An 11,763-nucleotide genomic window follows, 5' to 3' on the forward strand; every position below is an offset into this window, starting at 1 on the left:
CTCCGATCTATTTGGGCAACAAATAAAAATAAATGGAGCTTTATTAATAATGGCGGAAAAAAACAATAGCGGCAAATGTCCAATATTTTTATTTTGATAAAATGACCCCAAAAAAAAAAATGATTCAATCTTTTTAAATCTATAAATAAATAAATTATTGACTTAAAAAAAAAACTTAAAGCATGTTTACCTGCCGAAATCGGAACTTTTTACTTTTAATTTTTCTAACCACAATTTTTACACTTATATTTATAATTAGTATAAGTCATATATATATATATATATATTTTGCAATCACATTTAAGGTTATTTAGATATTTGAATTGCGCTGTTATATGTTTTAATATAAGCAATTAATGAACTTGCAATTGGTATATTGTATATGTATATAGTTTTTTTTTTTTTTTTGGTTCTCGTATATTTATATATTATAATAAAAAAGAAAAGGTCACTAATTAATAAATAGAGTTAAAAAACTAAAACAGATCGATTAAACAAAAACTATTTTCTTTTAAGAAGAACAAAAACCAATTAAAATTAAAGTTTGCTAGATATTTATATGTATGTGTATATATTTCTATTTAATAAGGTTTAAAGTTGACTATTTTCTCAGACCTAATCTTGAATTCGAATTGTTGCGAAGACAATATATAGTTTTAATTCAGATTATTCATCCCTCAAAATTATTTGAAGGACACGAGAATACAATTACCTTACCTTTTCTTTTTTTAATAAATTGGGGAAAATATCACCAAAAAACATATATCAATTCCCCCAAAAAAAAAAAAAAAAAAAAAAAAAAAAACAGAAGAAGAAAAAGATCATATATATTTCATCACCTGCTCAGAGACTCCCTGGATCCACTGCCCCGACTTTTATTTACAGAGACGACGAATTGATTTGATTTCCCGCAGCTTTTGAATTTTGATTGAAACGTAGCTGTAGCTTCATCCAATGCACGCTGTTTTGATTTTCAAAAACAAATTGTAAACAAAAAAATACTTTTTATCCTTCTTTTACCTTTTTATGCTATTAAGATTTATAAAAGTACGATTAAAGTTGGGTGTTATTCCTTTCGTGTCTATATGTATATATATATATATATTGGAAATTAGGTAACATGTATAATCTGAGTTTAGTAGTACTGTTTATAAATTCAGATGACTTAATGGAAGGTTTGGTGTGATTTTGAGCTGGTCATTTAATTAGAACAACCATTAAATTGTTGTTCTCTAAAATTGAAACTTTTGCAAGTTGGGTTGTACAAACGAATTTATATTTATTTATTTGTTTATTTTATAAATAGTAAAAAAATAAGATCCGTTATGAATACTAATTTATAAATGATAATTAAACTCGTTCACTAAATTTTATTATATTTTATAAACTTATTTAAGGATCGAACTTATCATCAAGATACTGTTCTGATATGTTATCACCAATTAATCATTTTTCCAAATGTTATAAGCCAAATTTAAATCTTGTTTATGATAGTTTTCACTTTCTTTTCATAAGAACTCTATGAGAAGTTGTTTTTTTAAATAACTTCAATCTTTTCAAATAAATAAATAAATAAATTATTGATTGGAAAAAAAATTAAAGCATATTTTCCTGCCGAAATCGAAAATTTTTACTTTTAATTTTTTAACCATAATTTTTACACTGTTATATTTATAATTAATATAAGTCATATATATATATATATATATATATATATTGCAATCACATTTAAGGTTATTTAGATATTTGAATTACGCTGTTACATGTTTTAATATAAGCAATTGATGAACTTGCCAATGGTATATTGTATATGTATCTATATATATATATATATATATATATATATATATATATATATATATATTTTTTTTTTTTGGTTCTCATATATTTTATATATTATAATAAAAAATAAAAGATCACTAATTAATAAATAGAGTTAAAAAAACATAAACAGATCGATTAAACAAAAACTATTTTTTTTAGAAGAACAAAAAACAATTAAAATTAAAGTTTGCTAGATATATATATATATATATATATGTGTGTGTGTGTGTGTATATTTCTATTTAATAAGGTTTAAAGTAGACTATTTTCGCAGACCTAATCTTGAATTCAGATTGTGGTGAAGATAATATACAGTTTTAATTGAGATTATTCATCCCTCAAAATTGTTTGAAGGACATGAGGATGCAATTACCTTACTTTTTTTTTTTTTTTTAATAAATTGGGGAAAATATCACAAAAAAACATATATAAATTAAAAAAAGAAAAAAAAATATATATTACATCACCTGGTCAGAGACTCCCTGGATCCACTGCCCCGACTTTAATTTACAGAGACGACGAATTGATTTGATTTCCCATAGCTTTTGAATTTTGATTGAAAGGTAGCTGTAGCTTCATCCGATGCATGCTGTTTTGATTTTCAAAAACAAATCGTAAACAAAAAATGCTTTTTATCCTCCTTTTACATTTTTATGCTATTAAGTTGGGTGTTATTCCTTTCGTGCCTATATATATATATATATATATATATATCTGTATATATTGAAAATTACGTAATATGTATAATCTGAGTTAAGTAGTAATGTTTATAAATTCAGATGACTTAATGGAAAGTTTAGTGTCGTTTTGAACTGGTCATTTAATTAGAACAACCATTAAATTGTGGATTTCTAAAATTGGAAAATTTGCAAGTTAGGTTGTACAAACGAGCTTTTATTTATTTATTTTACGAATAGTAGAGAAATAAGGTTTTATACGAATACCGAGTTATAAATTATAATTAAACTTGATCACTAAGTAATTTTATCATATTTTATAAATTTATTAAGGATCGAACTTACACGTTATCACCAATTAACCATTTTTCCAAATGGTATAAGTCAAATTTAAACTTTGTTTATGATAGTTTTTGCTTTCTTTTTATAAGAACTTAATGAGAAGTTATTTTTTATTATTTTAGTTAAAAGGTTTTTGGCATGTCTAAAACACTATTAAAAAAAAAGTGTTCAAATATTTTGACAAGAAACTTTTCAAATTTATGCTAAAAAGTGCTAAATTGGGATAAAATATTTGTTTTTTGAATTTTTTTTTTAGGGATATATGTAAAATTTTATGATTGAACCCAATAACTGATATTAGACAATAGGGACTAGAATTATAAATAGGTTGAAGTAACCTATGATCAATTTAAGCTCGGCTTGATTATAACTCTCTTAAACTCGACTCATAAAGGAAACAAATCAATTTTAAATATCAAATAAACTTGGGAGCTCTTAAGTATCTTAAATTTGTTACTTATATATATATATGTGTGTGTGTGTGTATGTTCTAAAAAAAATTATGTTATGAACACATTGAATATTTATCATGGCATAGACAATATTTTTAATATTTTAAATTTATAATCTTTTTAAAATAAATAAATTTTTATAATAGTATTAATAGAATAAATGAAATTCATTAGTTATTAACATTAAAATTTTTACTTTAACAAAGTAAATATTCTAAGTTTTCAAGTATTTATTTTATAACAAATAGAGCTAAGTTAAGCTTAACCCTTTTATAAATGAGTTAAATCCTATTTGATCAAGTTATTTGAAATTTTTATAAGTTTGAATTGAGCTTAAGTACATTTAAAATTATGTACGCCGAACTTGATAATGTTAATATTTGATTTAACTCGTCTCATTTACACTTCCTGCTAAATACATATGTTTTTTTTGGATTTTGATGATAATTAATTCTCATACAATTAGATGCCAAATCTTGTTAGTAAGAGGCTTAATTAAGAAAAACATCCAATGATCAAAACAATTGTATTGTTCATGTGGAACCAAGTGCTTGAATATTAATTTCGCTTATATTTTAAGATTAATAATATGAAATAAGTATACATATTAAATCTTATTTCTTCTTGTGCTTCTATTTTGATTTTTTTTTCCCCCTTGTTGTTGCTCTAGTCTTAGCTTCCCACATAGCACCTACTAACTATATGGTAAAGAATTAAGAATTATATATTTTAGGTAGTAATCATGGTCCGTCGAATTTTTTTATTTTTAAAGAAAATCTATGTACATATGATAATAAGTTGCATGTATATAATCAAATTCTTAAACTTAGAAAGAATAAGATTAATATCATACAATAATAATTGCATATATAACATTAAACAGTATGGAATTAAACAAAATGACCAAATGTCAAACAAATTGCTAATATTAAATAAAAATGATTTCTCTCTTTAAATTAAAGTAGGCTTTTTCGCAGGAGTGTGCTGCATTGAGACAATTTTTTATTTTATTTTTTTATTTTTTTTTAATTTCATAAACAAGGAATAACTTGAAACTTTCTAAGGGTCCCCACTTGGGAAAAAAAACTACTGCACTCCATGAGCTAGCACCAGAAATTTACTCCCCCAGTTGGTCGTCTAGATATTGGTGATACCGTTGGTTGCTCAAGCACGCAAAATACCACCTGGCACTACTCAGACTGAGATATATAATATATATATATATACACACATATTCTTAATATATATATATATATATATATACGTACCTGATACCCATTGGATGCCACTAATTCACAGACTGTTGGTAGATAGCTTTATTTGGATTTTGCAGAATATCTCTGTCGTCTACAAACCAATAATCAGGTGCCCCAGAAACCAATCAAATGATTGAAGTAACAGCAGGTTCCATGCAGGTTTTTTCTTCTGCTTATAACTCTATATAAGTTTTACATATTATTAATTACCTTCCTTTCAAATTTTCACGAACAATTAGTCGTTTATCTTTTTGTTTTCAGTTAATTATTTTGCCCCCCAAATTAATGATACTTAACGGTTGCTTCTTAACTAGCTAATTACTACCTTGTTGATTGGCAACAGCGCTAGTAGAAACCAAGTCTGCTGTTTGGTTTATGAAAATATGAAGAGCTGGAATACTGTTATCGTGGTTATGGCTGCAATGGCTGTTGTACTGGTAGTTGTACTGTGTTTGGCAAATTCCGGGATTCCTAATTTGACCAATTTTGATTCTTCTTCTAACATGTCATGCAATTTCACCGAGGAAGACAAGAGAAGAGTGCCTTCAGGAGATAATCCTCTGCACAACAGGTAGAGAGAGAGAGAGAGACAGAGAGAGAGAGAGAGAGATAGAGATGAACAAGCGCGCCTCAAACCCATTTTATTTTTGATTTTTTTTAATTAAAAGTAGTTATTTATTCCTATGTTGTTTCTTTTTCAGTTGGAAGTTGGTTTTTGTAATGTTGCGTATATATATATATATATATATATGAACATCTAACATGTAATTATTAAGAAATTAATTTTGAAAAAAAAAATATTACTTTTTTGATGCACAGACATGCTTGTGCATGAGTTGTCTCTTGGTTCGGTGTGCTTGCATGTATAATTATATGATGAAATGCTATGTTTTTGTTATATTCTAAACAGTACTGACAGCTCCATATATAATGATAAAGTCATCATCATTTACCCAAAAAAATAAAAATAAAGTCATCATCATGTCCAAAACATGACTAGCTTGCTTTCTGTAGAATTGTATATTGGTGAAGCGTATATTATATATTATATAAAGAAACTAAAATATTAATGTGGATAGATCGAACACATCATGATGTATATATCCTTTGAACAAATAGCATTAATTTCCAATCGTTTCTTAATTTTAAATTTAGGCATAAATAATAATAATAATTAACTAAGTAATAAAATCATATAGAGGATCAAGAAACAACTAATGATCTTAACATAAATTAAGGGAAGGAGAGGATGAGTTTTATTAATCAAATGACAGGGCACCCAACATTTGTTTTTGTATTTGGTGAATTTGGAGTGCTCATGATTTCACCTACTCATCGCTATTTTATAAAGTTTAATAATCATGACTTTCAAAGTTAATTTTGATGATAACATACAAAAAATTTATATATTATGTACATTATATGTAGGCGTGCTATTGCATGCATGTGTATGTGTGCTGCCACGGATAAGGTTGTTTAGTTGGGCGGGAAGGAGGATAAGATTGTTAATTGTTGCGGTGTTGAGGGATTAATTTTGTTGGGTACTTATGGATACTTCTATGCTTGTCGCTTCGGTGTTGCCGTTGTGTGTGTGATATCTATGTTTTTTGTTGTATTCTTTTGCTTGTGGTTTAAATGTTAATTTAACAATTCTTTTCCATCTTATTTACCAAAAAAAAAAAAAAAAAGGACAATTCTTTTCTATCTAATCGAAGCAAAGCATCTCATAGAATAATAATAATAAATTTAATTTTATACTATAATTTAGTGATTTTTAATTATACACGGAAATTTATTTTTGTCTTTGCTTCTTGACGACTGCGATGGCGGCAACAGAGACCAAAACTCTTACTGGTCTTTTGAAGTTTTCTTTCTGAATACAAATGGTAATTCTGATTCTCTTGGCTTCGGCGTGAATTTTACTTGCTGTTTTTACTTTTTCAATTTTGTTTTGTTTGATGAATGTTTCATGGTTGTGTGCACTGATTTTAATAGAATTATGATAACCCTCTAACCGTTTGATAAAATGCCGATATGGGAAATGAGTGTTTGACTGAAACTGTTCTACTGCTAAGAAGTTCCTTTCCCATTTGAGGAAAAAAAAAAAAAAAAAAAAAAAAAGAAGAAGAAGAAGCTCGGGATACCATCAGGTGCCTGGAATGGAACTTTTTCACTTTCAGGGCAAATGGGACGCAATGGGTTTCTGTTTGCCTCCACTTTACCCAAGCTGATTCTACTGAGTGTCATTAAAGTTCAGTTATTTCGTAGGAAAAGAGGAAATTTATTAGAATTTTGCTTTAACTGCAGGAATTCACTGAGCAGACTAGATGCAGAGAGATGGCCAAATCATCTACTTTCTACCGCTCTGTCTACTCAGAGGTGAAAATAGTAATCCTAAATCCCTTATTTTGCCGTTCCTGCAGTGTCTTTTTATGAAACAACTGAATAATATTTGTTCTTCATTTTGAGATTTTTAGTGAATTTTGGCTTCTTGTTTTTTTGGATGTTATAATTATCCTGGAATGTTATTGAACTAAGTGTCTATTCAAGGCATAATTTGTAACCTTGTTGAAGAAAAAAGATATTAAGGATAAATCTTCATCATTACCTGCCTAACTCCATTATCATATATGAATGGTTAAGCCTTGTTCCCTTTCGTTTTAATTCAATTTTTCTTACATCTCCAATGAAACATTCAGGGAATATGTGCTCTTTTCATGACCTGAGAAATTTAGTTTTAATGTTGGAGATATGTGAGAGAAATTAGATCTTTAAATGCAGAATACCTCCCACTTCTCACATTTGGATATAAAATTGTTAATCTATGGACTTAGGATCCATTGACATGGAAGGAAATCATATGTTTTTCTTCTGAAGTAAAGATGAAATTGTGGAGGCTAGTCTCGCCTGTCTTGTATTCATTTGCTAAACTATTATATTTCCTACGCAACCTCATTATTCCATTTCCCATTGAAACAAGTAAAATTCATGAATACAGGGTAGAACCTTGATTTTCTTTGTAATACAATAATTAAACTGTTCCGGTAAAACAGTGGACCTTCACATTCTTAGATAGTTTAGAGACAATTCTTAAAAAGTTTGTCATATGAATCTTTACCTTGATGCTTTGATATTCCATGGTATTCCACTGGTGTACAATAGCAAATTATTATATAAATGCAAATTATGAATCTTATACTGATCTGATATCAATAACCTTGATTGATTCATTAAGAGTCGTTAGTTTGTTGAGTGTGTCAGTGCTGGTACTAGTTTTCCTATTAGGATCATTGACTTGCTGATCATGTATATGCAGATAGAAGAAGTTGGATGGGAGCATCTGGTGAAATTGGGTGAAGATCTAACTTTTCTTAGCTTTCGCATCTTGTAAGATTTATAATCTACTACTATTTCTTATATTGAAGGATGAGCCACCTCTCTCTTCTTTAAGAAAACTAGTAGTCTTTTTATTTAGATAAATTAGCGATTTCATTGGTGGTTCAAATTTGATCTGTTCCTTTATATATTAATAAATTATCTGTAATAAAAGAACATTTGGTTTTAGAAGGGCCTAAAATTATTGGCAAAAATATTGCTGCATAATTATGATGCTGTTAAACATGATTGCCTGGCATCCATCAAGATATTGATACTGCAAAAGCTATACCATTGTTGACTTATTGAAAGATGCAAAACTAAAACATGTATGCCATGAACCAATAGCAGTGATAGTATGAAGTAAATTAAGCAACTTTCTGTTGGAAACTGCTGGATGCTAGGCGCCATTAACATTGTTAAGTATTCTTCAGATTTCACAAGTGATGCACATTAGTCTTGTAGAATTTGTCTGAATGTTTGAATGAACACATGCTATTTGTGAAGTGGTAAAACTGGAAGTATGTGGGTAAAACCTTTTTTCTTCTCTTTGAAACTCAACCTTTTGTTTTAATCTTGAACTCAATCAGCAGACTTAAAATTTCATTACTTTTCAAGCAATAGATTTTTACAATTAGGCCATCTATGTTTTATGGATTTCAGGTGGTTGTTGCATTGTTTTATTTTAACTTTGATTACATGATAATGATGAAACTCTCCTTAGACATTTTATGATATTTTATTTTATTTTATTTTTGATGAATTTTTGGTCTTATTTCTTCTTATTGATGTTGTACGTTTGGGATTGATTGTCAGGGATAAGAAAGGCAGAGAGCATATTTTGGAAATTCAACTAAAAAGAACCTATCCCAAATGTCCACCTTCGATTTCAGCAGTATGTCTTTTTCAATCTTTGTGCAACTAAAATTTTCTTTCTGTATCCCAATTTCAAATGTAATTTCTTCCTCAGGATGTACCCTACATTTTTAACTTAGAATGGTCAATGCAATCAAGGTTGAAAAATGTGATCCGGCAGTTTCAAGAGGTATTTATGTGCAGGCTTTCTTAAAAAACTCTCATGATTTTTCCCATCCGATACTTCTTTTTACTGCTTGGTCAAATGGTGCATTGTGTGGTCCATGGTTCTTAGATTTACTAAAGGCTGTCAACAATTTAATTTTGTACTCAGCATCTGGAGAAGCTTCAGGAATTTTGGTCTATTTTGGAGGATATTGACAAATCTCTTTGGGTTGATGACATGAAGGCATCTTTCGCAACCTCCTATCGCCAAATCAATATAGGTGAGCTATTTCAATCATTATTGGTTCATTATATGGTAAGACGAATGATTAAATAATATTTAATTATAATTACTATAATTGAATATATTTTTAATGTAATTTAATTGTAAAATTACTTTTTGCCCGTTAGAGCTTTTCAAAATTTTATATTTTTGTGCAAACTCTTATCCCCAAATCAATATAGGCGAGTCATTTTGTTCATCATCAAGTGTTAATAGTTCATTTATCTATTTTGTTTGATTGTTGAGGCTTTTGAAATTTTATTTTACAGGAAACGATAGCTTCATCATGTTATCAATAAATGCCAGCGATCCTAGATCATTACCTGAGTGAGATTTCAGCTTAAATTAGCTACTAGCTCTGTACATCGCACTTTTTCTTTTTATATTGTCTGAATATTAAGTTGTCTAGGATTCGTTTTTTGGGTTCAGGTCCAAGTGTGAATGTGATGAGAAAGACGTGGCAAAAAAATAGCAAACGGTGGTATGCATATATACATCTCCTCCTTAATTTAGGCCTGTATTTTGATTTATTCATCATGTTCTGGAAACTCAGCCTCTAGTTGTTACAAACTTTTCATATTGATATATGTTGCCCCAAAAAAAATAAAAAAAATGAAGAAGAAAAATTTTATTATCAGTATGTGGATAAAACTAATTGTCCTGTTCCAAACATTGAATGTTATTTTAATTTAACAATCTCCTATCCTAATTATGTGTTTATAACACTTGATTTATGTACTCATATTTTCATAATTTATTGTATCATTAATTTTAGGAAAAAGGAGAAGCCATTTCTGGAAAATCTTGCAAGTCTTCTGGAGACTCATCTGCCAGGTCCCCCAGATGTTCTGAAGAGAGATCAACAAGTTGAATGTGGAATTTGTTATGCACAAAATCTTCCAATTGGTAATGCTATACAGATGTACTTATACGTTATCAAACATTACATTTTGTTGACATTATGATGTTCATGTAGATGATGAGCTTGGAAATAAGAGTGGGTGTGGCACCGACTACACATGTGATAATACCAACTGTTCCAGAGCATTCCATAGTATTTGTCTTGGAGACTGGTTACGCTCCATCACCACAACAAGGCAGTATGTGGTTTTCTGGATGTTGCTTTCTACATGAAGTTTTAGTTGTTATTTGTTATTTGTTTGATAGAAAGAAATGGGACTATTTATCCCCTTGGTCTCATTGTCTCCTCGTGACTTATTGTACATACAAATGAATAGGACTTGTCTATTAAATTAAATGACCCTGCAATTTCACTACTTTACCAATTTCGAAGAAATTGACTTGCTTTATGATGTTTTCACTTGCATTAAAAGGCACATGTTATGGCTTGAATTTCATAATTTTAGAAAAAATAGAAAATGGTTACAATCAACATTATGAATTATTGAGTAGATATCACAGAACTGATAAGGTGATCTGCTGCTTCTTTTTTTGCACCATATGTGATGGTGGATGCCATTTTCAATGGCTGTGCTTGTAGTTATGGATTTTTCCTTTCTTGCCCAGTAGATCACTATTGTAGGTGAACGTTTCTGTTGCATGTCCCGACCTGTCCCTACTCCACCATCAAGCCAAAACTCATTTACATCTCCCATACTAATTCATTCAATTAATATCCCCATAACATTTTGAGAAATGGAATGATCTGTGCTACATTAGTTATTAATGAAGTCTCAAACCTACAAACTTAGGCTTCCTTATCTATTTTATAATTTGGTTTTTTACTTGCATTACAGGTCATTTAATGTCCTATTTGGAAATTGTCCATATTGTTCAGAGCCAATTGCCGTGAAAATCAACAGTTCCAAGCAGTAAACCATGGATAGTTTCACCTTTTCATTAGACAACTTCACAGGATCTCAATTCTTGGATACATCCTTCAGAAAAAAAGGGCGGTAAATTCCTTTCTCACCTGGCACATATTCTTCTTGGTGTCATGTTTGGTCAATTCCTTAGCACTTTGTGATATGAGGACAACAGACATATAAAGTACAATGCCTGAAAGTTTTTAGTTTTTTGGCCGTGAATAGAAATGGAGCTTTCCCATTATGGTTTTCTCTTCGTTTTGTTTTCAAGTTTTTCTTTGGCAATGTGACCTGTACTCATAACCAAAGAATTAAACCTCAAATTACACTGGTATCCCATATAACTCAATACTCAAATCAATCATACTTCTTAATACTGTTTACTTTGCTCTATTATCCAAAATTGATATGTAGCTTTCCTCCCATTATGCTCTGCTCAGACCCTATCCATCATATTTTATGGTTGATGGGGACCTCCAAACCGATATCTTCTTGATTGATTGACATATCATGCATTTGTATCATCATTGACCCAAATCTTTGGCCGCATATACTTAGCTTCCGCGTAGCTTTATATCGATACCGATAGGTAAGGTAAGGCCGATTAGGATGAACCATTGCGAAGGTGGAGCCAAACATTTCATTTGTTCCCTCGAGCATATTTGGTAATCTGATAGTCTATTGCTATCCTAGCTAGTAAAGCCTATT

At 29.4% G+C, this 11,763-nt stretch overlaps 1 protein-coding gene across 9 annotated transcripts; it reads left to right on the forward strand.

Annotated features, from left to right (window-relative positions):
• Positions 1-5,622: 5,622 nt before the first annotated feature.
• Positions 5,623-11,444, forward strand: LOC107424969 (uncharacterized). 9 transcript variants are annotated; one of them, XM_048479159.2, is made up of 11 exons: positions 5,629-6,092; positions 6,859-6,930; positions 7,868-7,904; positions 8,743-8,821; positions 8,897-8,971; positions 9,116-9,227; positions 9,499-9,556; positions 9,639-9,710; positions 10,005-10,135; positions 10,206-10,329; positions 10,987-11,444. In XM_048479159.2, exons 2-11 carry the CDS (start codon positions 6,879-6,881, stop codon positions 11,063-11,065), a joined length of 819 nt encoding a protein of 272 aa, XP_048335116.1. In that variant the 5' UTR covers positions 5,629-6,092; positions 6,859-6,878; the 3' UTR covers positions 11,066-11,444. The 9 variants fall into 9 exon arrangements, with proteins under 9 accessions (XP_024931867.1, XP_015890372.1, XP_048335116.1 ...); XM_016034883.4 differs by having other exon boundaries at positions 5,631-6,437; XM_016034881.4 differs by having other exon boundaries at positions 5,636-6,437; positions 7,868-7,938.
• The last annotated feature ends 319 nt before the right edge of the window (positions 11,445-11,763 follow it).

The sequence above is a fragment of the Ziziphus jujuba genome, chromosome 7, assembly GCF_031755915.1.
Source record: "Ziziphus jujuba cultivar Dongzao chromosome 7, ASM3175591v1".
NCBI lineage: Eukaryota > Viridiplantae > Streptophyta > Magnoliopsida > Rosales > Rhamnaceae > Ziziphus > Ziziphus jujuba.

Excerpts from the sequence above, each read along its gene's own strand:
- LOC107424969 (XM_016034881.4), top strand. Across the intron at positions 9,557-9,638 it reads GATCCTAGATCATTACCTGA|GATTCGTTTTTTGGGTTCAG; the intron begins GTGAGATTTCAG and ends TAAGTTGTCTAG. Across the intron at positions 10,330-10,986 it reads TCCATCACCACAACAAGGCA|GTCATTTAATGTCCTATTTG; the intron begins GTATGTGGTTTT and ends CTTGCATTACAG.